The sequence below is a fragment of the Theileria orientalis genome, chromosome 3 (genome assembly GCF_000740895.1).
Source record: "Theileria orientalis strain Shintoku DNA, chromosome 3, complete genome".
NCBI lineage: Eukaryota > Apicomplexa > Aconoidasida > Piroplasmida > Theileriidae > Theileria > Theileria orientalis.
In genome coordinates, this window is record NC_025262.1 from 1,034,470 (window position 1) to 1,061,404 (window position 26,935).

A 26,935-nucleotide genomic window follows, 5' to 3' on the forward strand; every position below is an offset into this window, starting at 1 on the left:
TATGCTAAGCTTTATACATAAATTGATTAAATAGTTTATTTTTGATATATTGTATGTGTAACGTAATATGTGTTGTTTTGTTGACATCATGTACCTAAATTTATTCGCAAATTTCATATTATTTATCTGATATTGATCCCTATATTAGATAAACTCCAATTTTTGCAGTTTTTTGCATATTTGTCGACTTTGTCAGTCTGCTCCTTCTTTAGCCATGACACTTGTGAGGTGATGTGTTACGTAGTTTGCCAGTATTTATGTTTTATTTATTTTGTTTACACGGTTGTAATTGTACAGTTATTTTAAGGGGATCTGAGGATCGTTTTGCCTGTAATTATATTTTAATTTGTTAATGTGTATGTAAAATTATCATCACTTCTGGGCCTGATAGACAATTTAGTTTCACGGATGGTAAATATGAGCCATTTTAAAGCTAATTTCATTCTAAAAATTCAATAACAAGTTGTAGTTAATGTAAATACAATCTAACTCACAAATGTGTATACTATACTAGATTTTAACGCAACTGTGTATCTCAAAATAGAGATTGTAAATTATAAAAAAATGTAAAAGTATAGTAAAAAGGGGTACTTGATAGTATAGAAAATGAATACTATTAAATCGGGTAGTTTAATTCACGAAAACGATGCAAGATCGATAAACGAGACGGAGTTATCCCACGCAGGAAGCAGAGCACGAAGCGTACAAGCAAAGCCACCACTGAGAGTGCGCCTAATCGAAAAGGCGACGGCGTACTCGAAGAGCACGAGCTACAGAAGACACGTGTACTCAAAGTACACCTCGGACAAAATGTACAGGAACGTGGAGAGGGACGAAATACAAGGAGAAGCAAACAGAGCGCTGATGCGCAAGGACTGCTTCCAGGCAAACTATAACGACTACATCCCGTCGAGCTTCGACAAGGTGTACGACAGAGACAGACTGATCAACATACCGTTCGACGACATCGACGCAATAGGAAGGCTGCAGCCGAACCAGGAGAAAATGCTCTCAATAAGTAACTTCAGAACGCCGTTCGAGTACCTGACCTCGAGCATGAGCTTCGGAGCGCTGAGCCTGAACAAGAGCTTCATCAAGTCGAACATAACGCTGACGGCCTCGAACCAGTTCAGCATCGGAAGCAGCGGAATTAACCAGGCGAGCATCGGGAGCAGCATGAGTAACCAGATGCCAATCAACCAGTCGAGCATCGGGAGCGGAGCAGGAACCCAGATGCCAATCAACCAGCTGAGCCTGGCGGGAATTAACCAGAGCAGCATTGGAAGCAAGTCTGAGAACGTGATCGTGGACCTGATCAAAAACGGAATGAGCCCGGGAGAAGTGGCGAAGCTGTCGGACGTGTTCCAGTACCCGAGCTGTTTCAGAAAGGTGACGGGCTCGATCATCCCGTGGCTGCAAAGGCAGCTGAGGCTGGGCTACTGGAACAACAACTCATCGCTGTTCATCCTGTGCCTGACGATGGCGCTCTCAGTGGGCAGCGTGGAGACGATATTCAAGCTCAACTCGACCTGGGGAGGCCTGATCTTCCTGTTCACATACCTCGTGGCCTTCCTGTTCATCGTGCAGCCGATGTTCTGCCTAGAGCTGGGCCTGGGGCAGCTATTCAGGTGCAGCCCCTTTGAGATATTCGACAAGCTGGTGCCGGGCATGGGCGGAGTGGGAGTGGCGATGGTGATCCTGTGCCTGCTGAGCGCGTGCATCGCCTCGAGCAGGACGTGCTCGGAGTACCTGATATACCTGAGCAACGTGTTCAGAGAGAAAATGGTGTGGACGCTCTCGGAGCTTGACGTGGAAAGGTGCGAAAGCCTGGGCAAAAACGTGCTCGAGTGCACGAAGCTGAACCCGCTGTGCTACATCGTGGAGGGGCAGTGCAGGGCAAACAGACTTGGCAAGGCGTACCTGGCGTACCAGGACCTGTTCGACAACCCGGACGTGGACCTGGGCTACGTCGACTACAAGCTGGTGGTGGGCACGGCAGTGACCTACTTCCTGGTATTCACGCTGCAGATGATAGGACTCACGAACTTCACGTTCTTCGCCTTCATCCTGGTCGTGGTGATCTTCTTCCTCTCGCACGCGCAGGTCTACTTCAGCACGCTGCTGGAGGGCTCGACGTCATACTTCTTCGACTCAATCACGAAGATGGACCTGAAGATGCTCTACAAAAACTCGAGGCTGTGGTCGCACTCGGTGCGCTGCTGCATCTACGAGTACGTCATCGGAAACGGGATATACTCGACGCTCGCGAGCAAGTCGCGCATCGGGTATGACCTGTCGTCGGAGGCGCTCGGCGTCGGCATCCTCTCGGGCTACGTCACGTCGCTGCAGTTCTTCTCGGCGCTGGCGCTGGTGGGCTACTTCTGCCTGCGGATGGGGAAGGTGCCGGAGGACATTTTGTGGATGCTGGAGCAGGACTCGTCCTTCGTGCTGCTGCCGATGGGCTTCATCGCCACGCACAACATGGAGCGCACGCTCCTGGTGCTCCAGTTCTGCTCCTGCTTCATCCTGATCACGTTCACGCTCTCGATTCAGATCGAGGTGATCATGACGACGCTGACGCGGTTCGTGAAGGTGCGCAAGGTCTACGTGGCGGCGGCAATATCGTCGATCATGGTGCTGGCCTGCGTGCCGCTGTGCAGCAGGGGAGGGAAGAGGATCATCTGGTTCCTGGAGATAGCGGTGGGGGACCTGGGCAGAGTGTTCATGGTGCTGATGACCTGCATCGTGATAGGCTGGTTCTACGGCTCCGAGGAGCAGATCAAGAAGGTGGGGCGCCTGCCACTCTACGTGTTCAACGCGACCTTCTGGGTGGGGAACGTCGCAGCCTCGCTGGGGGAGCTGCTCGACGAGACGCTGCCGCTCTACGTGATGTGGCTCTTCCGCGTGCTCGGAATCCTGCTGGCAGTGCTGCTGTCGACACTGACGTACCTGCTGCGCCCGCCAAAGTCGACCGCGGCGGACTACGCGAACAAGGACCAGGCGGAATACACGGTGGACAACAGCTACACGCTGAACAGTCCATTCGCGTCGATCAAGGAAAACTACGACGCGGCACTGTTGAAGGAGTACGAAAAGAGAAAGGCATCGGAAGCGTACGAGGGCTCGGGAAAGCCTGCGATTCCGGAATTTGGGTATCGCTCAGTCAAGTCGGGGCCAACGTCAAAGGCCGGCAGTCCCAGAAACCTGGTGATCGCCAGCCACATTGGCAGCATAGGGCCTGAGCAGACGTACGTAAAGACCTACGAGGGGTACGAAAACAGGGATGCAGGCTCGGCGGCAGGAGACAACTTTGAGCAGATGGGCAATGCTGCCAGTGTCGGAAATCCGGACAACGTGAACAAAGAGACTCAGGAGAACCTGCGGCAGCTAAGGAGGGAGCGCAGGAAGCAGAGGACGAGGGAGCTGGGCGAGCTGATGCTGACGCTGTTCATAGGCAACATAGAGGTGTTCAGAAGGGAGTTTGGGCGAATCAGCCCGATGAACAAGACGCACAACATTTGCTGGTCGGTCGTGTGGTCGATTTCGATCAAGTGGGTGTCCTGCTGCCTCCTCTCGAACGCGCTGGCTGACATCCTCGAGGAGATCCTGTCCGCCGAGCGCGTGGAGAGGAACATCCACACGATCCCGACCAAGTTCAAGGTGCTCACGATAGTGATATGGCTCCTGCTGATCCTGATCATAGCACTCTACCCGCTGCTCAAGGTCAGTTTCCCCTTGCCACTACTGTTATTGGCATTTATTTACCACAATTAGTTAACTAGTTTGCAGTACCTAGTTGTTAGTTAGGAGATGGTGACAAGCGGCACTACTTGCTGAGTGTTACTAGTAGCAGTAACTAATGGCCTGTTTAGAAGTTCATCTACAAGAAACGGAAGTTGGAGGTGATCGACCTGTACGAACTGCCCTCGTGCCCTAGGGAAATGACTAGGTTCAAGTTTAAGATTGGGTACCTGTTTAGAGAGTTGTATTAGCGTGCCCGCCCAGAATCATATTAGAATCTCATACCCATGAATGGTATGTGTTAAGGTAGCTATGCCGTTACTTGTTTAGTACAATACTGGGAATGTTATATTAGGTAATAAAACAAAATCGACAATGTGTGAGTGAGAATATAATAATATCAATAAACAGTCAGTATGTCAGGATCATAACAGGCCCAACTCACATTGTGTATTAAATAAACAAAATATATTATACAAATCCTTAATATTTTAATCACTTGTGAATTTTTAATTTTATGTTTGGATTTAACTAATATTTGAGTTAAATTCCCAATGTCAAATACATTTATCACAATATGTCATTTTTAACACAATATCATAATAATCAACGTCAACTTGTATATTAAATTACAATTTAAATATTTATACAAGTTGTTTCATTAATTATTTTGTAATTAATTTGGTCAAGGTTTTCAACTTTAATCAGGTTGTTAAAATTTTATTTTACGTTCACAAATACAATTATGTTTTATTAAAATTTAAATTAGCACTTTTAAATTAAGATTTACAAATACAATGTTAGTGTTAATTATTGAGTATTTAGTAAAATTAATGTATTTGGAGTTTTTTTTATGTACGTTTTGATTCATTTAATTTCAATTGTACATTTTAACGATACGGTTTTTAACAACAGGAAAACGTCCTGTACACAATGTCTAATTTAATATTTAAACTATATTATTAATAAAGAAATCTACTCACACACAATATCAACTAGTCAGACTTTGACATCAAACGACAAATAACATAAAGTAAATAAACGTATAATATAAAGGACTTTATATTATTCGACAAGCAGCGTAGTAAACAAAAGTCCCAGATTGTTTATTACTGATTTTATATTAATCATTTATTAATTATCCAATAAGATTTTATGATGCTGGTGCTTTTGCATCAGGCAATGCCTTTAAGCCAAGACCAGCATGAAATGCGAGATGATGTAACAATTCGTGTGCTGGCAGTGCGTTTACTCCCAAAAATTCTTTTTTCATCAAATCTACTACAGCTGCAACAAATGGTGCAAGACCCAAAACCTCTGCAGTAGCTGAGGCTCCTGCTGCGAATTTCAGGAAAGCGTGTGCAGCACCACCGAGTGCGGTTAGGAGTTCAAGGTGAACAAACTTTACATCATCGGCCTTTCCAAAGAAGTGGAAGTCCAAAAGCAACTCTCCAGCGGCTCCCTCCCATACTTTATGAGATCCACAGACTAGTTTGTTTACCAATCCATGTACTGGCTTAACCCAGGTGAAGAAATGCTCACCATGTTTGACTGACTTGTGCAAGAAAACTCTTTCGGGAAGTGTACCGAGAGGGCATGAGGTTGCGGCTGCAGAACCAGTTTCCTTGTGGCGGCCGTAGAGTTTAAAACCCAGGTCTTTCAAATTAACTTCACCGACAGTGGCTGCTGCGCTACCAGCGGCTGCAGCGAATTTGGCAGACCAAAAAGCGAGAAAGGCCAATATAGCGAATTTCATTGTATTCGATGTAATGTCTACTTAATAGTGAATTATAAAAACTGTCTGCTCAATCCCCAGTGCCCGATGGGGATTTAAGTAGTTGGTATACCCCTAACATATATACCAACTCGATGACACCTCTCTTCACACATTGACTTCTGATTCACCGTTATTTCACAGATTGAGTTGTTTGTTATTGAATGACTTCGTTTGACCATAATATAGACCCATAATAACATCCATTATAACCTTAAAGTTCCCAGTTCTTTCTTCATTATGTCTGATTGTCAACAAGTTGAATGAGATTAACCATTCTTTTTCAATAGTTGAACATGTTCTACTTATGAACAATAGTATTCATTTATTCAATATATATGGACACACTCAATTTGGTTCCATTTCAACCATGTTGGTTAATAAAACATATTGCACGTTACCTATCAACCATTAGTACTACATATATACACTTATGTGTACATTGATATTCAGATGTCGTCCACTTGTTTATACACATTCGTAACAACCAATAAATATAAGATATATAATATATGTATAGAGGTGTATATATGTAATTTTAATTAAAAATTATGAAAAATTAAAATTAAATAATTTATTTATAACAATTTTGAATATATAACTACATTCAATGTGTTGACTATGTAATAATAGTACAACCCAACTGATTGTTGATATTCCCAAAAAAAGTGATAACAAGTAGACTGAAATTAATAAAAAATATAGTACATTAAATATATGAATTCGTAGACTATAGAAGATTGTAATGCGATGTGAAATGGGTTATGTTGATGTAGTGTGTACAACAGTAACATGTCTATAAGGATGAATGTGAAATGATCACTGGGGTTCGATGTAATTAGTTTCATTTGATTTTGATAATAATGAACACTGTTTATTGTTTTAAAGATTTATCCAAAGAGTTTGTAATTGAGTAAAATAAATAACTCACTGTTATATAATGTTTCATCAGTATCTTTATAAGATCTTTTTTTAAATCAACTATTGTATAGTTATTGTGATTGAACACATAATAATCATATTTGGTTATAATTTAAGATATAAGTGAATTATATTGAAAATCGAATACAACAGACAGTATCATAGTAAAGAATACAACAAAATAATCTTTCACAAACACATCCCTTTTTTTCTAGACGTGGTAACGATTTACAATCTGGACACTAACAAAATTGCTGTCACAATGAAAACACATATGCAATTAACACTAACCACTAGTCAAAGATTGACCCATAGACCAACATATGTTAAATAAATAATCATGTAATGTAAAGGACTTTATATTATTCGACAAGCGGCGTAGTAAACAAAAGTCCCAGATTGTTTATTACTGATTTATTCACATTTTTTCATTGTTCTGTTATTCTAATAGTTTGCTAATCATTTGTTTATGCTGGCAATGCCTTTAAGCCGAGACCCAAATGGAAAGCTAGATCGTGTAACAATGCGTGTGCTGCCAGTCTCTTTACACCTAAAAATTCTTTTTTAAATAACCCAGCAACAGCTACAACAAATGGTGCAAGACCCATAACCTCTGCCTTAGCTGCTGCGTCAGCTGCAAATTTAAGGAAAACGTGTGCAACACCACCTAGTGCCGTGAGATGTTCAAGGTGAACATACTTGACAGCATCGGTCTTTCCGAAGAAGTGGAAGTCCAAAAGCAATTCTCCTTCAGCTCCTTTCCAAACGGCACGAGAGTCGCAAACGACCTCGTTTACCAATCCATGGACTGGTTTGACCCAGGTAAAGTGGTGTCCATCATGATCAAATGTCGTGTGTAAAAACACTCCTTCAGGAAGGGTACCAAGAGGACATTTCGATTTGTCTGTGTGTCCTTCTAATGAAACAAAACCTAATGGTTTCAAATCAAGTTTACCAGCGGCTGCTGCATTTGCAGCTGCAGCGAGTTTGGCAGACCAAAAAGCGAGAAAGGCCAATATAGCGAATTTCATTGTATTCGATGTAATGTCTACTTAATAGTGAATTATAATAACTGCTTAATCAATCCCCAGTACCCGATGGGGATTTAAGTAGTTGGTATACCCCTTACATCGACTCCGACCTACACCCACCTTTCATCACACATTGACTTCTGATTCACCGTTATTTCACAGATTGAGTTGTTTGTTATTGAATGACTTCGTTTCCCATAATATTGACCCAGTATAACATCCAATTTAAACTCATAGTTCAGAGTTTATTCATCATCACGTCTGATTGCCAACAAGTTGAATGAGATAAACCCTGTTTTTTCAATAGTTGAACATGTTCTATTAAGTAGCCAAAGTATTGATTTAACAAATATATATGGGCACACTCAATTTGGTTCCATCTCAACCATGTTGGTTCCTAAAACATATTGTACGTTTCCTATTAACCATTCTTGTTGCATCTATACACTTATGTGTACATTGATATTCAGATGTCGTCCACTTGTTTATACACATTCGTAACAACCAATAAATATAAGATATATAATATATGTATAGAGGTGTATATATGTAATTTTAATTAAAAATTATGAAAAATTCATATTAAATAGTTTATTTATAACAATTTTGAATATATAACTACATTCAATGTGTTGACGATGTAATATTAGTACAGCCCAACTGATTGTTGATAATCCCAAAAAAAGTAATAACAAGTATACTGAAATTAATAAAAAATATAGTACATTAAATCGCTTTTATATCAGGAAATTGCTGAAGTGTACTCCATTAGTCTTTTGTAATTCATACTGTTTGAGAGCTTCTGCTCCTTAGCAAGCGCCAGAGACCTGTTGTGAATTTCAATGACTATATCCGGCACCCTCTTGAAGCCGGCGAGTTCACGAATATGTTCTCTTTCGACCTTGTCGACAGCGGAATCACGCGTTTTGACTCCTACTAAACTGCGATAATCAAATCCGTCCCCCAGTTCCTCGTGCTCTCGTGCAGTTGGCTGAGTCTCCGGATGCACTTCTTCCCCTAACTTCCTCTTCTGTCTCTGTTTACGTGGCTGTTTGGGCTGTTTTCCTGCCGTTTGTTTTGACGTTTTTGCCCCTTCGACTAACTTTTTGGTTTGATGCACACCATAACGGTCAGTTGGTCGTTCACCATCATTTTCTGCTAGTTTAGCTTCAAATGAATCATTGTAATCAACACTGGCATCATCACCGCCTTCATTCTCGTTATCTAGTTCTTCTGCATCGCCGAGTTGTGACTTCTTGAGCTTCTTCTTTCTCTTGCTTTCCTTCACAGTTCGCTTACCCTGAACCTTCTTAACTTTATCCAATTTCTTTCTGAACCCTGACAGACTTTCCTGATCGCCCTTATCGTCTTTATCGGCACCATGATCTTTATCAAAGTCCCTGTTATCATACTCATCACCTTTGTCAACATCGATGCTCCTACTTACACCGCGTCTGGGCGTCTTTTTCTTGCTAAAATCCATGCCTGAGTAGTCAAAGGTGTGTTCTTGTGCTTCGTTGTCATATTTGGCCATGTTTTCTTCAAAATCTGGCTCCTCCACCTCATTGTCGTGGCCCATAGTCTGCTCCTGCTGTCTGCTCAATATGTCTATCAGCTGAAGCTTAGACAGTTTGTGGAGCGACTTGATGATGTTTAGACGGTTCTTCACTATTTCGGGGTTTACCTTGTTGTCAACCAGCTTTATTATGTTATTCTTCACCTCTATGTTGCAGTATTTCAACAGCTTCCTCATCAGCAACTCTCTCGATACGTTCAGCTTTTCAAACTTAACGTCAACATCCATGCCATAGTCTCCCTCACTTGCATCCGAAACCTTCAACTCATCTTGATGCATGTTGCTGAATGAGTAGTACCTTACGTAGTCGCTCTTATCTGAGTTACTTATGATATCGAAGCACACGTCCAGCAACTCGTTGATCTTCTTCCTTTCCTCTTCCAGGATCAACTCATATCTCCTCTGTTTATCAACCTTTTGTTCCAGTACTGTTTGGTGTTCCCTTACAGGTGGTTGCTGTAGGTCCGGTAAAGTTGGTTGTTGTTGTTCCAGTACAGGTGGTTGTTGTTCCTCATATGGTTGCTCTAACACAGGTTGCTCAGGTACAGTTGGTTGTTGTTGCTCAGGTACTTGTTGCTGCTGTGGCTCAACTTCGGGTACTAGGGTGCCGTCAACCTCTGCAGAGACTTTAGGCGGCTCCCCCTCATCGAACAGGTCGTCATCATTCTCAAAGTCGTACAGCGAACTCAGATCTATCAAAAGCTTTATTATGTCCTTGCTGGTCACGTTGTGGACGTCCACCACCTCCTCCCACTCCTGATCAGCCTCTGCAGCCTCCACTTCATTCTCCTCGGCCTTGGGCAAGAAGGGGCTTTCGACGAACTCCCTTAGCGCCTCCAGCTTAGGTTCTAGTCCTTCGACTCCCTTGAGGACATTGGTCGCCTCCTCCACGTTCAGGTGCGCCAGGAGTTTCTCGTAGTGGCCACTTCGCTTCAGCTCCTCAGTGAGCTGAATTGGCTCTATCACCTCCACTTCTAACCCACTCAGCTTATACATTTCCGCGCTTTCCAGCAGGTTTTCGTGCATCTCCCTCATGACGTCCAGGGCGTCGTCTTTGTGTTCGGCGTAAAAGCGTGCCATGACTCTAATCAACGACTCCTTATCGTACTTGGCGCCGCCACTCGCGCCCTTTCTGGTATGCTTGCTAACCTCTTCTACGCCGTCCTGTACTCCGCCAGGCCCAGTACCGCTTCCTACGCCAGCACCTGCATTCGTCTCAAGGAGCTCATCCAGGTGCCTTTGCAGCTGCTTCGCCGGTATGTTCAGCAGGTCCGAGAGGTACTTGACCACGCCCTCGTTCATGTACTTGAACCTGTTGTAGTACTGCAGCAGCAGCTGGTCGTCGATCTTCGCCTTCCTCTCCACCTTCTGCTCCTCCTTGCTTATGCTCAGGTTCGCCATGATGTCGACGATGTCCTCCTGGTCCTGGTCCATGACGCCCTGCACTATTGGACAGTTCAGGTAGTCGTTGCTTTCTATCGGGTCGATGTAGAACTTGCTGTTTATGTTATAGTTCACTCGACTCGTCGATGCTGACACTGTCGCCACGTTCTTGTTTAGGAAGAGCTCCAGCAGCATCACCTTGTTGTCCTCCAGCAGCCACTTGTCCATAAAGCTTTCAACTATTTCCATGAAAAGTGCGTTTTCCGTCTTCGCGCCTGCGGCCTGCTCCTTCCTCATTCCGAACCTGGTCCCCAAGTTGAGCCCCCGGGACGTGTTCACCGTCGGCACCGAGTTGTTAAGGTGCGAGTTGATCAGCAGGAAGTACTTAAAGTCGTACAGGAGTGCCCTCGGCACCTTGTCCAGGTACGCCAGCAGCACATCCTTCCCCCTGCTGTTCCTGCTCAACAGCAGCAGCATTGCGTTGTGCACTATTCTTCCGTTCCTCAGTATGTCGTTCCTCACGAAGTTGTTGTTCTTGCAGTTGTAGATGTTCCTCTCGTCCACGCGCACCAGCTTCTTCCTTCCCTTCGGGTCCCACGTGTCCTCCTCGCGGTCCTCGTCCTCCTCGTCCCAGAATTCGTCGTCCAGGTCCTTTCCCAGCAGACGCTCGTTGCTGCTGTATCCTGTGATAGGCACGAACTCGATCGCGCCTATCTTCAGCGCCAGCTTCTCCAGCAGCAGCACCAGTCTCAGCGACGACACGAAGAGCACTCTGTTGTAGGACATCTTAAAGTTTTTCAGGAGGTTGAACATCATCAGCCTGATGTTATTCTTTATGTACTCGACGAAGAACTCCTTGCAGATGTTGTTTATGTACTCCTCCTCCATCTCCGCCTGCTCCTTGTCCCGCTTCGGGTCACTGCCACCACTTCCTTCTCCCCCGTCTCCATCCACATTCCCGTTCGCAACTCCGCCATCATCCTTGGATCCACTGGTCTCCTTTCCGCTCAGACTCGCGCTCGTGTGAAACGACTGGATGAACGACAATTCCGTGTGTGCGTTCTGAATCAGCTGTATTATGACCTGGTTGTTCTGGTAGTTGAGTTTCTTCACCAGCTGATTCAGGTACGTCAGCAGCAGCTTAGTGAAGATGTTGTCCTCTCCTATGTACCTCTTGATTGCCAGGAAGAGCAGTGACGTCGGCATCGTCTTCGGCGCTTTCTTAGCGCTGTGCTTCACGTACACCATCGAGTAGTACCTTATTACGAACGACTTGATGTTGAAGAGTATCAGCCTGTCGTACGGCTCGTAGTACTCCTCGTCCACCTCCCTGTTGATGTCGTAGCAGCACACCAGCAGCATAAGCACCAACTCGTAGTCCACCTCCTTCTTCTCTGCGACCACCTCTCCTTCTCTCGCCGTGTTATTCGAGAAGGATATGTGCTCCAGGCTGCTGTTTATTCCTATCAGCAGGTTCAGCTCATTCTGCAGACTCTCCTTGTCCTTCTCCTCCCTCGTCGCCTCGTTACTTCCTCCCGTCGTGTGCGAGTACTTAAAGGTGTAGTGGTAGTTATTCTTCTGGTTATAGTTTGCGCTCCTTACGTTGTAGCTGAACACTCTGTCGTTGAACTTATTGTACAATTTTGGGTTCATTCTGTACATTTCTATCAGGTAACTTCTTTCCATCCTATCTCTCTCCTCCAGCAGCTGATCTCTGCTTTTATAGTTGTTAACTCCTTGTTGCTGGTGGCCGTTCCTATTTCCGCTGCCGTTGACTCGATTCGTGCTACTTCCAGTATCTCTTGAGCTGCTACTACTGCCACCTCCTTCCTTAGAATCTCTTTCGCCGTGCGCCTTATCTTCTCCCTTTACTCCTTTTACTTCCCCTAGTAAACTCGTGACGTTAATTCCTGACAGGATGTTGTACACTATCCTCACGTATTGCCACAGCATGTTCCTCTCCAGCTGTGTAAGGTAACTCGGGTAGTATTCGTAGTCCCCCTTTTCCTCGTGCTGCTGCTCCGGGACTGCGTTTTCATCCGTCTTTGAGGCTCCTGGGTCCACCGTCTGATCCGGTACGTACGTCACTGGCACGATTGCCTTCCTTATTGTTCTGAAGAACATCAGCAGCTCCTGCCTTATCAGCGTCAGTATTCCCAGTTCGTTGAATATGTACAGCATGCCCATGTTCGACTTGATCGTCAGCACTTGCGAGATCAGTATTCTCACCGTCTGCATGTGGAACTCCGACTTCGTCCTCGTTGCGTCCACTCTCTTATTCACTTCGTTTATGTTCGTCGTCACGTCGTACAACTCTCTTCTTATCTGCTTTATTCTCTTCTTCTTTGCCATTGCTGCATTTCTAACCTCTTGTGCCAGTTCTCTGTCCTTTCTCAGTCTGTTCAGCTCTGATCGGTCTTCCTCCTCCTCCAGCTGCTCCACTTCCTTTATCAGGTTATCTCGCTCCGTCGACAGACTCTGCTGCAGCTCCTTCATGCTATTCAGCTCTTCCAGGTCCTCCTTACTTATGTATCCGTTCTGCTTAAAGTGCTCCAACTTAAGCCTGAACTCTCCTATGATCGACCATATCTCACTGCTTTCCATCGCGCTGCGCAGTGTATTCAGCCCTTTTATGTAACTGTCTATTACTCTCGTTCTATATTTCAACTCAATCTTCACGTTGCTGTTCTTCTCCTCGTCGCCTTTGAAACTTCTGTTCGGCGCGTCCTGAGAATCCTTGCCCAGCGACTGCAGCAGCTGCAGGTTAATCACCTTATATATGCTCTGTGCAGTCATCCAGTAGTTGTACCAGTTCTCCGATGGCGGCTGCGTTATCTGGTAGAAGAAGTATATCAGCTCATTTACCAGCTGATCCACGTCTATCGCCTCACTCACCGAGCCTCTGTTCAGCACTGAGCACAGCGGCAGGATGAATGAGGACATAAAATTGTGCGAAAAGATGTATATCGACGCGCACCTCGGGTATTTGTACAGCGGCACTCCCTCCATCTCCTCGTAGTCTCCTCTCCTTTCCCTATGCAGGAGCGTGTTTATGTCCCTCAAATTCGCCACTGCTTCTGAGTCTATTGTCACCAGCACGTTCTCATCTCCCTCGTAGCCTGTATCCATGCTTCTCAGGTGCGACGCGTTCTCCTTGTCCTTTGAGAACCTTCCGAATCTTCCCTCCGGCTGGTCATTCCTGAACGTCTGCTTTATTATATTCTTCAGGAACTTATTCATCGTCTTCTCGCTTTGCTTCCTCTTATTTATATTATATTTCTGAAATTTATTTTTATTCCCATCATCTTTTCTGGCCGTTTCCCTATCTGTGAATAAGTTTTCCACATTTGTGGCTTGGTATTCCTTAGAACTTTTCATGTGATTCTTCGTTTGCGATATTTTCTCCCTTTTGATCAGGCCTGAAAAAAGCGACAGGAGTTCCAGCTCCAACGCCTGCCGACTCTTGTAAAAGTAGGACAGGTCCTCTAGTGTGTACCGGATCTCGTCCTCCGTGCCTTCAAACTCGTCGTAGGCCCCTGCTCTAGAGGACAGTAACTTCTCGAGGTCCTTGACCCGCCTCTTTACCTTGTTCTCCTCTTCTGCTTTATCTTCCTGGGGGATTCCGAATAAGAAGTCGTAGTCGTCATCATTGGAATCTTCCCTGTTGTCACTCGCTCCTTCAAAATCTTCTACACTCCTATCGTCGTCGACGATAAAGGAATCGTCACTATCACGTCTCTGAGTTTGATCGTCATTTTGATCATCATTGTTCTCTTCATCCGGATAGTCAAATAGTTCGTCCATATTTGATCCTCAAAATTTTTTTAATTGGTGATTTTGAGCGATAATCAACTTTATTCTAACAAAGAATGTGTATAAAATGTGTAATCAAAACTACTAATGGTTGCAATAATATACATGTAAGCATTACAAAAAAATATAATTGTTAATCGAAAATAGTGAAAAGCCTATTAATAAATAAATTTGAAGTTATAAAACATAAAAATGTCTACCCATTAAACAAAAAACGAATTTAATTATGTGAGCAGATATTCCAAATGTCAATAGAGAATATCTAAAACAACTAATCCCAAAGGGGTAAAATCTCACTTAAAATAACAAATGTGTTCGTAAAGAAAAAAAATAAATGTGGTGAAATAAGTGGGAAAGCCTTCAGTTATATTTCTCATAGAAATTATTTATAGACCCAGTAATCAATTGTATTAGTAAATTTTCTGTTTAAAAGTGAGAAATTAAATTAATATTAATCCAATTTAGTTGTTTCAACTCAGTGTTATTTATAGAATCTCAGTTTCGAAAGGGATCCCTCATGTTAAACAAAAATTCAGATGATTATGCCATAAAAACGTGTTATTATCTAAAAATATTTATAAAGTGTCAAAAATTTAAACAAATGTATTATACAGTTACTTTTTACTGAAAAATGAATCGCAACACATACGAGAAGGATAATTATAAAAGACTCTTTACCAGCTCAGAGTGTGACTCACCAATCCGGAATAACAGTATGGAAATAGTGTTTAATACTAAGCCTAAAAAAATACTGATACTAATGTCACCCTTTAACCCGAAAATAGATTTGGTGCTTGACCAGCTGGTTTCAATAATAAAGGAACATTTGCCCACAACAGAAGTAATATACGACAAGTCAATACTGTCAGAAATACCGGAAACAGATAAACTTTGGGGAGAAGTGCAGGAGCTGTACAAGGGCCAAGTGGTGACACGCTTCGAGGACCCGGAGAAGACGGACAACCTGCAGGAAAAGGACCTGAAGGACGTGGACCTGGTGATAACAGTGGGAGGAGACGGAACAATGCTGAGAGTGAACAAGGTGTTCCGCCGAGAAATACCGCCAGTAGTTGGCCTCTCAATGGGCTCGCTGGGCTACCTGGCGAAATTCAACCTGGAAAAAGTAACAGAAACACTGTCAAACATAGAGACGAGAGGCTTTAAAATATCACTAAGATCGCAAATTCAAGTGACAATATTGGATGAAAACGGAGAACCGATAATAAGAAGAAACGCATTAAACGAATGCGTAATTGACAGGGGTAAGTTAGGTATTTAAAGCGACAACATTTATGTTGTGAGATAAAGTATATGTGGAAAATAAATGACCTTAAAACATTGAAACTACAGGCCTCTCACCTTATATAACGACCCTGGATGTTTACTATAACGGAGAATATTTTACGACGGTTTCTGGAGACGGGTTGATGCTGACAACGCCAAGTGGGTCGACCGCGTACTCGATGTCAGCGGGAGGATCAATAGTACACCCACATGTAAGTAAACGGCTAAATATGAGATAGGTAAATAGTTGTTGAGTCATTGGTGATCTTTGGACTCATAATTGACCGTAGGTGGAAGCGCTGCTGTTCACGGTTATATGCCCGCACTCGATATCGTACCGGCCCCTGGTGCTCCCGAGCACCTCGATCATAAAGGTGGTGATACCGCCGGACAACAGGGGGTACGTCAGAGTGTCGCTGGACGGAAACTACTCGTGCAACATCAGGCACGGGTGCTCAGTCAAAATCACGACCTCGAAGACTAACTTCCCACTGGTTCTGCCCAAGCAGACGGGAACGACGAAGGAGTGGTGCAGGTCGCTGAAGGAAAACCTGCACTGGAACGTGAGAATAAGGCAGCAGAAGCTGCACGTGCCGTCGTACGTGAAGGCGAAAGACGAGACGACGGAGTTGCAGGAGTTTAACGACTAGTAATATGCACGAACACACCGTAGAGATATACCGTAGATAGTAGTACATTTACGCTGTTTAAGTTAAGGCGATTGGGCGGAGCAGGGTATGTGCGCCAGGACGACGTGGAAGGGTCGGGGGAAGAGTCAGCTGCGGTGACGCAGAAGCGCCACGGAGTGGCAAGCCACGGCGAAACCGCCGCCGACCGAGTCGAGGCGCTCGTTGGTCTTCGCCTTGACGTTGACGACGGCGCTGTGGCCGAGGAGCACGCCCAGGCTGTCGCGAATCCTCGCCTTGAGGGGCCCGAGCTTGGGCGACTCGAGCAGTATGCAGACGTCGACGTTGACGAGGAGGTAGTTCAGCTCAGACATGAGCTCGACGACGCTGCGGAGGACCTTGGCGGAGTCGAGGCCCTCGAACTGCGGGTCGGAGTCGGGGAAGTAGTCGCCGATGTCGCCCTTGCCCAAGGCGCCCAGGATCGCATCGGAGACCGAGTGCAGGACCACGTCGCCGTCGCTGTGTGCGAGGACCCGGACTGAGCTGCCGGGAACGGAGACGCCGCCGAGCTTGAGAGGCCTCCCAAGGGAAGTTGAGCGTACGAGCCTGTGGAGGTCGTAGCCTATTCCGACCCTGTAGTGATTGGGGTCCGGGTAGGAGGGCGAGGGAACGACGCTGGTCACGTTTGCCACATGGTGCCGTTGCTGAAGTTCGACGGATTTATTAAATTTAACACACTCAGACTGATTCAAACTGGTTAAATAATATACAAGAAATAATTTAAACATTATAGGTGGGAGTTATTCATCTTATAAATCTGAAAAAGCTGTGGAATCCTAACAAATTGTAGTGTGTATGTGAATTAAACTATTATATAGGTTGTTCATGGTAATGGATAATAAACCTGTTTTGATTTGAATGTGCTTTAAAAATGTAATTTAAAAATAGGACTCCTATAATTAATCGCTATCGCATTATATTTAACAAATGGAAGAAGATGCTCTCTTTGACGAGAGTGACCTGGAAAAGGTCAACTCGTTGGAATTACCTGAAAATCAGACGTGTTTGGTTTGTTTTGATGATTTGTCGAGGGAGAACACGGTCGCATATAAGCCTTTCAAGGACTCTGCCTGGTCCCTCTCAACATTCTGTGTAGAATGCATAAAGCAGCTAATTAAGATACAGGTTGGTTCCCAATGTACCAGAGTGCATAATAGAGTATGTGGTAAGCAGCCGTGCTTAAGCGACGTCATGATTGCCTTTAGTATCACAAATACCTGCACAGTCTCGCCACCACGAACTGTGCCAAGGAACAAAGGGCGCTTCTGGATAGGGGTCCCCCGATTAATGTGAGCGACAGCATAGGCTTCCCAGAAGCAGAGAAGTCGGAAGTGTACTCGCTCTACGACTACGGGTCCGCGAAACCCCTCTCTCCTAAGCTGGATGGAAGCTTGGTATCCTTAGTATGTTAATGAAATTCGTAGACTGGTCAGGCGAGATTGGATTTGTGGGCCGAGTTGAACAAGTTTAGATTCAAAAACGACGTGGAAGAATGACAAAATTTTAATCTTCTGTTTTTACAGATAGCCATGTACACAAGGGTGTGCAAACAGCTACACACACGTACACAATATATGTATCTAATTGTCAATTAAATTTGTACGTGCTGTGAAAAATACAAATGCGTTATAGTATGTTTGATTTGGGAGGCAGGTCTATTCAAAAAATATGTCTAAGCCCCTGTTGAAGACAGCCTCGTCTAGTGCTTTAAATTCACTAACGTACTCATCCTTGTGGTCTGAAATATTAGTTATGCTCGCAAAACATACACTCAATGTTAAGCCTGTATCCAGGTGAAATGGTGACGGAGGATAGCAAGTCTAAGACCTAAAGCGATAAGTGACAGTTGGCGTATAAAACGATTGTAGTTAAGGGACCTAACCTGACTTTGAAATGTAAGATATATGTACGATAAGTCCTTAGCATACAATAAGTAGTCTGAGACGTGAGTGAAATCTGAAAATATGTTATTCGAGTCGATGTAGACGCAATCAATTGATTGTTTAGTGAATTTATGTACCCTTAGAGTTGTATTTTACATCCTTTTTCCTTTTTACTGTTTTCAGTTTCATTACTAAAGCCTCTTCGTCCTCCTTGCCTAAACCAGATATTAGGAGTTCTTAGTAATAATAATGTTGAATGCCCATAGGTTGCGGTAACTTAAATGGGTAATATGACATACAGGTGGGTATCATGTGAGTTTTACCAATCTTTTCAAAGACTTCGCACAGAAACTCTACATTCGAATGAATTAAAAGGGTGGTTACTCAGTGAAATCTCATTATTGTGTGCCTTGAAGCATGGAACCAGAAGAAGGATGAACCCACGTAATTCATGGTCGCCTAAGTTGTAAAATAGTCGGTAGAAATGCAACCTTGAGTGAGTGTTTTTAAATCGTGGGCTTTAAAGGAAATGGTCTGCTTTAAAAATAAATCCCTTTTGCCTAAACAAAGCACATTATTAAGTAAAGGCTTGGTACCTTGTCCGTATTTGACGTCCTCCAAACTAAGTCCGAATACTCGACTCAGAGTATTCCTGGCATTTTCTGAAGTAAATTATGCATAGATTGGTAATAGATAAAAAATTACCTATGAGAGAGTTAGAAATGCTGTGAGTTGTCAAATCTGGCAAGTAATTCTTAACGATCAGGCGAACGTCTTCATATTTGGTAGGAAAAGGGGATTGACTTAACACCCTTCTAACAATCATCCTGGTTATTTTATTGCGTTCCTGTGAAGGCAAATTAGTTTGTATGTGTATGTGTGTGTACGTTTCTATGAAACTGATCTGGTTGAAGTAACTGAGGAAGATACTATATCGCTCAACGTTCGAGTCGGTGTTTTTTTTACGGACAACGAGGGGGTGGCTTGTTCCGAGGAAGGTTCCAAACCAATGCTGGAAACTTGGTGCTCGGAAATCACAAACTTCTCGTACTCGCTTTCATCTGCCATTGGAGTAAAAATCCTAATTTACGTACACACCAGGATGTGTTAATGGCTGTTTATAAAGTTAAAGTAAAACCGAAACCGAAATATTAGAAGATAAATTACAAATACAGACATATAAACTACAAACGGAAGCTTTTTTGACACAAATTTTGTGTTAAAAAAATGTATTTAAATCAATTCCCATAATAAAACGTAAAAGGTAAATATGGTGTTAAATACTCATATTAGATATTATATACCATGTTATTTGTGAATAATCATTTGTTTCACGTATAATATGTATGATCTATGCAAATTCTCATCTTAATTTGCACTTTATTTGAAATGTGTATGCCCCTGAAAGAAAATTGGCAGTAAATTGAGCCATACTCAGGATTCCATAATTTTTCCGGTGTAAACTATTTTAAAATGATATTTAAATATATCTGAGCCGAACAAGATTTTGTTCCAGCCCATTTTAGATTTTTTCCATTCAGTGGTACCTTGAGGTGAATTTCCTTAAATATTCAGTAAATGTTTTACACATTAGTATTTAACCATAATATTTAAATTGGCATTCACTGTTATACATTATAATATAAATCAAAGGCATTTATGTTGATACCCTTATCTTATTGATAAAATTCATTTAAATATGCAACGCAGTTGCCCTAACGTTGTAAAGGATTATGAAATAAATTAATAAATACAACCAATGTCATACATTTGATAACTAATGGGGAATAAGATTGATTCTTTGATATTTAGGCCTCCTCCGGTGTCGTACAGTATTAGCGATCCACACCTACACTTGATTCCTACACCTAATGGCAACTCAATCGCAGCCTATTTCATTAGACACAGGTAAGAAGCGCAATTAAATAGCAGATGTGTATATTCTGGCCCTTGGGACTCAGTATAACTAATGTTTGAGTGCAGGAACGCTAGGTTTACCGTGATATTCAGCCACGGCAACGCCGAGGACATTGGAAACGTCTTCAGCAACGTGGTACAGAGGATGAGCAACTGGAACTGCAACGTGTTCATGTATGACTATCCAGGTTCGTTTTAGCAATTACGAGTACGCTAACACTTGTTAATCGTTTAATCTGGACGTTGATTAGGATATGGACTGAGTGACGGCGTGAGCACTGAGGAGAGCCTGTACTACTGCACCGACATTTCGTACAAATATTTGACAAACTCGCTGAGTATTTTTTAAACGCCTAGATACAACCGTCGTGTAAATCCACGGCCCATTAGTTACAATACATAGCTGTCCCTAAAACAGTCGCGACTCCGATTCCACAGTGACCACTTTCCCAGACACAAAATTTTGTAGACGTTGATAAAAACACTGTTATTGCCTACGGCAGGAGCCTCGGGTGCACGTGCGCGATATACCTCGGCGTGAAGTACAAGCTGCTGGGAGTGGTCCTGCAGAGCCCCTTCCTCAGCATCCTGAGGATCAAGCTCAGCTTCTCGCTGCCCTTCGACAAGTTCAACAACCTTGAGAGGTCGAAGTACCTGCGTTGTCCCGCCCTGGTCATCCACGGCGAGGACGACGAGCTCATCCCCGCGCAGCACTCGGCCGAGCTCATCAAGTCCATTCCCAACGTGTACTACTACTTCATCAAGGACGGCGGGCACAACAATTTGGACCACGAGTTCACCGCGCTCATGGACTCCTGCCTGATCGAGTTCTTCAACTTTCTCATGCTCAGGCACATCTGCCGCGGCTCCCAGGGCTACTACGATGAGGACATCATAAGCATTGCCGGCTACAACAACTCCAAGAACCTGATGCACAGGAACAACTCCCGCCGCCGTTCGCAGTACTTCAAGGGCAACGACGTGTGCGACATTTTTGGCGAGTCTGTCAGCGGTTCTGGTGAGCTGGCCGCCGACTCCGGTATTGAGGACAACGTCCACGAAAGTGGTCTCAGCAAGTGCTTCTTGTGTTCATTCTGTTAACTTTTAGCGCAATTCCCTAATGTTTTCTTTTGATCATACGTGCTGATGCTTAAATAGCAGCTTAATCAAGCGTTACTTTAAACAATTTGCACACTAACAAACATGATTGTTACTGTAAGCAGTGTGTGGTCTACGCTGTAATGACTGTAAGCGGTGTGTAGAGTGTAATGACTGTATATAATCTGTACTACTTAATGACTGTAAGCGGTGTATAACGTGCAATGAACGTAAACGGCCGTTAATACTGCGTATACCGTGTAATGACCGTAAACCCTTAATACTGTGTATACCGTGCAATGAACGTGAACACCATGTAAATCCGTGTGAATTAATCATGCATTAAACTTTAGTTACTGGGGACTTAAAGAAACTTAACGTTGATGTTGGACAGCGAGTTCTTCATCAGCAGGCAGAGCTGCACGTCGCCCTCCGGCAGCTTCTTCTCCTGCAGGCTCCGCAGCGAGTCCTTGGAGGCCAGCGCGGCGCTCGTGTTCTGGCTCAGGAGGACGATCCTGTGGATCTTCTCGAGGAGCTCTATGTTCACGTTGAACTTGACGTAGATCTCCACGAGGCCCTGCGGCTTCACAGGGCGCCCCTGCCTCGTGGTGGCGATGTAGTAGTATATGATGAAGAGCTTCCACATGTTGATGATCTTGTAGCGGATGTACTTGTGGATGTACAGGATGATGTCCTTCTCGTCCACCGAGTCCTTCGCCGCCTCTCCTTGGGCCGGGGGCGCCGAGGGCGCGCTCGTGGTCAGCGTCGTCGTGGCCGGCGCTGGCGTGGGCGCCATCTGCGCACTCGGCGTCGTTCTGAATGCGTTTGTGTACGGCTGCACCACCAGGGTGTCCGAAAGCTTAAAGGTGACGATCAGCGGGAAGAAGCACAGGTGCAGTTTGTGGCGTATCTCCTTCACCAGCTTCGGTATCGGCATCTTAATGTCCAGGATCGTGCTGAACTCGTTGATCATGCGGTCGGTCTCGTACACGTTCCTTCCTCCGTCGAGCAGCAGCTGTATGTCCATCGCCGTCTGTATCACCGACTTGTAGTGGCAGTTGAAGCTCTCGAGTATGTTTTTCAGCAGCTCAATGCCCTCCCTCTTATTCTGGTTCAGGTGGCACTTTTTATGTATGTACTTGACGACTCTCTTGATCAGGTCCCTCAGTGGTTTTTCCAGTTCTTCCGGTGCGTCGTCGCTTGCCTTCGGGTCGAACATGGGCATTGCGTCGATGATGTGCGTTATTCTGTGTGTCGGTATTGCTGAGTCCGGGATGAATACCAGCAGCTTGTACAGAAAGTTGACTCCCAGCTGGAACAGGATCCTTCTCTGCATCAGTATCAGTGTGTTAAGTGGCAGCAGCTCCAAAATCACCTTCTGCAGGTCCAGCTCCTCCACCAGCTTAAGCTCCAGATATGCCACGTAGTTTTCGCTCATGTTGTTGCTTATTGAGAGCAGTGAGTACACGCTGTACATCCTCTTCGCCCTCTTCAACATTGACATTCTATTCGTGTCTCCGTACTGCTCAAATTCTACTTCTGAGTTATCCTTGTAATCCAAATCTACCATATATCCCATCGTCTCTCCTGAGGCTCCTGATCCTGCCTCTGTTGCGCCTGATGTCTTCTCATCACCGTTATTTACACTGCGAACACTATCGTTGCTTTTATGTTGTGTTGTTGAGTTTGTGTTCTGTTGATTGTTACTATTGCTATTGCTTGTATCAGTGACTGTGTGTACTTGATTGCTAGTGTTTTTGTTAGTCGGCAACAAGCTATTGTTGTTGTTTGATCCAGTGTCTGTGTTTATGTTGGTGTTTGATACTGTGTCTATGTTTATATTGTTGTTTGATACTGTGTCTGTGTTTATGTTGGTGTTTGTAAATATGTTGCTGGTGGTCTGCGATTGATTATTGTTCACATTGCCGTTGTTGTTATTGTTGTTCACATTGCTGTTGTTGGTGTTGTTATTGTTGTTCACATTGCTGTTGTTGGTGTTGTTATTGTTGTTCACATTGCTGTTGTTGGTGTTGTTATTGTTGTTCACATTGCTGTTGTTGGTGTTGTTATTGTTGTTGTCGTTTGTTGGTAAAATGTTTGTGTTAACTGTCAAATTGTTGTTTTCGGTGGTCGCCATGTTGCAGTCGACAGGTAGGCCGCTCTTGTTGGCGACAATAGCAGCTGGTGCAGCAGCCTTGTTTCTTGTCATAATTGAGGTAAGTCTGCCTTTTCTACTCGTATTCCCACTAGCAGTGCTACTCTTTGATCCAATTACGCTTTTAAGCATGACTCGTATGTTACTATTCGTCTTACCGCCAGTGGCACTGTTAACACTGTCGCATGTCCTAGTAATAAGCCTATTTATAAAACCGCCAAGACCAGCGCCGCTTGTACTAGTACTAGTGTTACTGCTACCAGCAGTACCAGCGGTTATTGAGTTGTTAGATTTATCGTTACTCGTCAATGTACTGCTAGCATTATTATCATCAACAGGTAATGTACTGCTAGCATTATTATCATCAACGGGTAATGTACTGCTAGCATTATTATCAGCAGTTAGTGATTTGTTAACAGGGGTTTCGCCACAGCTAACGGCAGTGTTTGAGCTGTTATCGCTAAATTCCTTGGGCTTTGATGCACTCGACTCCGTTGGCGTGCCCGAACTTGCTGAGAATGGCGACCCATACCTGCTCAACGACGTCACGTTGTTCAGCGACGTGGTGGTCGACAGGTCCGCCAACTTAGTCGCGTCGTCCGTGACCTTAATCAACGACTCTGGTGGCAGCACCACCTGCTCCAAAGACTCCTTCCCCTCATCACTACCTGGCTTCTCGGTGCTCACCATTTCCTTCTCAATAGTGTTAACCATTTCTTGGTCACCTGTGCCTCCACTGTTCTCTTTATCAATAGTGTTAACCGTCTTGTTATCGGCACTGTTAACGCTATCGTTATAGGCAATGTTAACTCTATCGTTATAGGCAATGTTAACTCTATCGTTATAGGCACTGCCGTTAACACTTTCTTGCGTTCCCAAGTCCTTGGTGGCATCGGGACCCTCTTGCTCGTCACCGTTGATTGTGCCATCCGTACGCTTTTTTGGGTCCCTCTTGTCACTACCAGTGGGACTGGAGATCGGGCGCTTTCTCGGCCTCCCGGGCCCGCGAAGCGCGTTCGCCTCCGGGTCCTCCTCGTTGACTCCGTGGCGGTGGCGAAATAGCCCTGGCATAATCAAGGCCGCCTTCAGGTCCATCACTATGTCGTACTTGTCCTCGGCGCCGCCCCCCGACTCGAAGACGAACGGCGGCACGATTGAGAGGTGGCTGAAGATCTGCTTGTTGTAGTACTGCTCGTAGAGCTGGTAGACCCTCAGGATCATCAGCGTCAGCGACGAGTCCTGGTTCGCGAATGTGTCGTAGATTTCCATCACCATCCTGAAGTTGGGTATGAAGTCCTGCACCTTCGTGTCGTAGAGGAGCACCTGCACGATGTCGTCGACCAGGCACGAGATCATGAACATGCTGCACTCGAAGATGCCCAGGTTGCTGTAGATGAGGCTGTTGCAGTACCTCTCCAGGTATTCGTTGTTCGAGCAGACCAGCAGCACGCTGTTGACTCTCATGAGCCTTCTTCTCTTCAGCATCTGGAACATGTACAGTATGTCGTTGATAATCGGGTTAATCTTGTCTATGATGACCAGGAGCTCGTGGTCCGCGAAGTAGTTTTCGTACAGGTTAACGAGTCCGTTCAGCAGGTTATCTCCTGAGAAGTGCGTGTCGTTCCAGCTCTTTTCTCCCCTCGTGGCTGCCACGTAGTCCTGGTGCAGGTAGTAGTAGTACTTATCCTTTGGCTCCAGGCTCCTTCCTATCCTCAGGTCTTCTGATGGTGACGACGCTGCTGACTTAAGCAACAGCAGCTGGTACATCTGTATGTATATCTGGTTAACCGCGTCGTCCACTGTGTCGTTGTTCTTCACCGTCAGCTTCAGCAGTATTTGTTTGCTGCTCAGCTTTTGGGTCAGCTCCTCCTGCAGGATGCTTATGAACAGCTGCTGGTCCTGTCTGTCCGAGCCCAGGTCCACCTGCACCACCTTCAGGAAGGGCTCCACCAGGTGTTCTTCGTTAACTATTTTCAGCAGGTTTTTCAGTCCCTCCAGCGTGTATCTTCTGATCATTCCTATTACTCGGTTGCAGAACTTTGTCCAGATACTCTCGAACGCCCTTGACCTCAGCAGGCAGCTCTGGTACACGCTCGTCTCGTACTGCGAGAGTGATGAGTCATCTCCCCAGAGTGACAGTTGTGAGCACATTTCCAGCTCCTGTTTCGTCGGCGGCACTGTGCATCCTAGTCCGAAGCACAGTCTTTCGAAGCTTCTGTACTTTCTTCTCAGGTCCACTGAGCCCGTTTCATACTTGATTCCTCCCATTTTATCCAGGTTTTCCAGCACATCTGTGTCCATCACTGCTCTTCTAAACTCTCTGTCCGTAACACTCTCGCTGTCCGTGGCAGTCTCCCTGTACGTGGCATTCTCTGGCTCGGCAAATGCTCTCTCAGTGCTTGTTGCTGACTCCTCAAACGTCAACGTTTTCACTGTGCCGGTTTTTGCCTCTGAATGAGCCGATGCTTTCTCAGTCCTAGCCTTCTGTTCTGATGGATTCAACGCTTTCTCAGTCCTAGCTTTCTGTTCTGATGGATTCAACGCTTTCTCAGTCCTAGCTTTCTGACCTAAGAGCTTCAATGATTTATCATTCTTTACTGCTGCCACTGAAGTGGTGTTTGTTTTTGGCGTATCTTCTTTCGATGCATCCAACGTCCGGGTCGGGAGTGGATTCTCCCCCTTGTCCGTCAAATACTCATTAAAATCAGATTGCTCCTTCGTACTATATTCCTCAATTTCTGCCCTCTTCCGTCTATGTCTATTTTTTACTTCATCTCCTGATGTACTCTCCCTATGGCTATCCAATGGATCCCCTTTTTCTAATGCTTCTAGAATTGACAAAATACTTGGCGAACAAGATCTACGTTTCTTTTTACTCTTTTTTCCCTTGGAGTCTTGCGACTTTGACTTACTGGTCTTCTTCTTTCTCTTCTTCTTCGCTAGGTACTCCACTACGTCGTCACACTTTGCTGAGCCTTTGAGGTCCTCCATCAGTGTCGTCTCTTTCTCCATTACATTTCTCGACAAGTTCAGGTCTCTGTTAAAGTCTTTGCTGTGTAAGATTTTTGATATTTTCAACTCTTGGTCCAGCTTTTTGAGCTTAAGCTTTTCCGTATCCAGGATTTCGCACAGGTTGCTAAATTTCTTAGTCATGTTTCCCAGTAGGCTTTTACTAACGTCCTCCGTCGAGCCTTTACCAAACATTCTAAGACTTTCTGTTTTATTACTCTTGTTGTCAGTCTGATGGTCTTTATCTGTGGTTTCTACACAGTTCATATCTGGCACTTTTGTCGTACCCTCCGACCCTGTATTTTTGGATCTGACCTTTGGCGATTTGTCTGATTGCTGAATATCGGCTAATGATTTGCCCAATGCGCCGCCTTCTGATAATGTAGCGTTGTTTTCAGCTAAACTTGTACAACTGGTCGATATAGAGTGATCGTTACTTATATCTGAATCTTTAAGGTCACTTTCAGAATCTAAACATTCTTCTCCTGGTTTTTGCAATATCTCTATAGAATAATATAGTTGGTTTCCGGATAAACCTCCGAAAACATTACTTGGAGCCGACTGTGTAGCATCACCACTTTTTGGGAAATCCGATGATACTTCTCTTCCAGTGGATTTAATAAACATATCTATGTCGGATTCCATCTTAAATTCAACATATGAT

General features: G+C 44.6%; 10 protein-coding genes across 10 annotated transcripts; 4 read left to right on the forward strand and 6 right to left on the reverse strand.

Moving 5' to 3' along the window:
- Window positions 1–606: 606 nt before the first annotated feature.
- Window positions 607–3,992, forward strand: TOT_030000482 (uncharacterized protein; the record flags this gene model as incomplete). Its single annotated transcript, XM_009693225.1, has 2 exons — window positions 607–3,723; window positions 3,873–3,992. 2 exons carry the CDS (start codon window positions 607–609, stop codon window positions 3,990–3,992), a joined length of 3,237 nt encoding a protein of 1,078 aa, XP_009691520.1.
- A 902-nt stretch (window positions 3,993–4,894) lies between these two features.
- TOT_030000483 (conserved hypothetical protein) lies at window positions 4,895–5,497 on the reverse strand (the record flags this gene model as incomplete). The annotated part of the gene is made up of 1 exon (XM_009693226.1): window positions 4,895–5,497. The coding sequence occupies one exon, from the start codon at window positions 5,495–5,497 to the stop codon at window positions 4,895–4,897; it is 603 nt and encodes a 200-aa protein (XP_009691521.1).
- Window positions 5,498–6,903: 1,406 nt separating this feature from the next.
- On the reverse strand, window positions 6,904–7,467 carry TOT_030000484 (conserved hypothetical protein; the record flags this gene model as incomplete). Its single annotated transcript, XM_009693227.1, has 1 exon — window positions 6,904–7,467. One exon carries the CDS (start codon window positions 7,465–7,467, stop codon window positions 6,904–6,906), a length of 564 nt encoding a protein of 187 aa, XP_009691522.1.
- A 742-nt stretch (window positions 7,468–8,209) lies between these two features.
- TOT_030000485 (conserved hypothetical protein) lies at window positions 8,210–14,230 on the reverse strand (the record flags this gene model as incomplete). Its single annotated transcript, XM_009693228.1, has 1 exon — window positions 8,210–14,230. The coding sequence occupies one exon, from the start codon at window positions 14,228–14,230 to the stop codon at window positions 8,210–8,212; it is 6,021 nt and encodes a 2,006-aa protein (XP_009691523.1).
- Window positions 14,231–14,870: 640 nt separating this feature from the next.
- Window positions 14,871–16,173, forward strand: TOT_030000486 (uncharacterized protein; the record flags this gene model as incomplete). The annotated part of the gene is made up of 3 exons (XM_009693229.1): window positions 14,871–15,501; window positions 15,590–15,735; window positions 15,814–16,173. The coding sequence occupies 3 exons, from the start codon at window positions 14,871–14,873 to the stop codon at window positions 16,171–16,173; spliced, it is 1,137 nt and encodes a 378-aa protein (XP_009691524.1).
- A 125-nt stretch (window positions 16,174–16,298) lies between these two features.
- On the reverse strand, window positions 16,299–16,937 carry TOT_030000487 (2-C-methyl-D-erythritol 2,4-cyclodiphosphate synthase; the record flags this gene model as incomplete). Its single annotated transcript, XM_009693230.1, has 1 exon — window positions 16,299–16,937. One exon carries the CDS (start codon window positions 16,935–16,937, stop codon window positions 16,299–16,301), a length of 639 nt encoding a protein of 212 aa, XP_009691525.1.
- A 199-nt stretch (window positions 16,938–17,136) lies between these two features.
- Window positions 17,137–17,705, forward strand: TOT_030000488 (conserved hypothetical protein; the record flags this gene model as incomplete). The annotated part of the gene is made up of 3 exons (XM_009693231.1): window positions 17,137–17,334; window positions 17,415–17,603; window positions 17,634–17,705. The coding sequence occupies 3 exons, from the start codon at window positions 17,137–17,139 to the stop codon at window positions 17,703–17,705; spliced, it is 459 nt and encodes a 152-aa protein (XP_009691526.1).
- A 159-nt stretch (window positions 17,706–17,864) lies between these two features.
- Window positions 17,865–19,160, reverse strand: TOT_030000489 (conserved hypothetical protein; the record flags this gene model as incomplete). Its single annotated transcript, XM_009693232.1, has 10 exons — window positions 17,865–17,947; window positions 17,979–18,036; window positions 18,092–18,165; window positions 18,230–18,307; window positions 18,392–18,445; window positions 18,477–18,551; window positions 18,584–18,652; window positions 18,689–18,754; window positions 18,798–18,939; window positions 19,059–19,160. 10 exons carry the CDS (start codon window positions 19,158–19,160, stop codon window positions 17,865–17,867), a joined length of 801 nt encoding a protein of 266 aa, XP_009691527.1.
- Window positions 19,161–19,872: 712 nt separating this feature from the next.
- TOT_030000490 (uncharacterized protein) lies at window positions 19,873–21,110 on the forward strand (the record flags this gene model as incomplete). Its single annotated transcript, XM_009693233.1, has 4 exons — window positions 19,873–20,000; window positions 20,076–20,197; window positions 20,261–20,347; window positions 20,479–21,110. 4 exons carry the CDS (start codon window positions 19,873–19,875, stop codon window positions 21,108–21,110), a joined length of 969 nt encoding a protein of 322 aa, XP_009691528.1.
- Window positions 21,111–21,471: 361 nt separating this feature from the next.
- TOT_030000491 (conserved hypothetical protein) lies at window positions 21,472–26,916 on the reverse strand (the record flags this gene model as incomplete). The annotated part of the gene is made up of 4 exons (XM_009693234.1): window positions 21,472–23,007; window positions 23,215–23,268; window positions 24,304–24,901; window positions 25,007–26,916. 4 exons carry the CDS (start codon window positions 26,914–26,916, stop codon window positions 21,472–21,474), a joined length of 4,098 nt encoding a protein of 1,365 aa, XP_009691529.1.
- Between the last annotated feature and the right edge of the window lie 19 nt (window positions 26,917–26,935).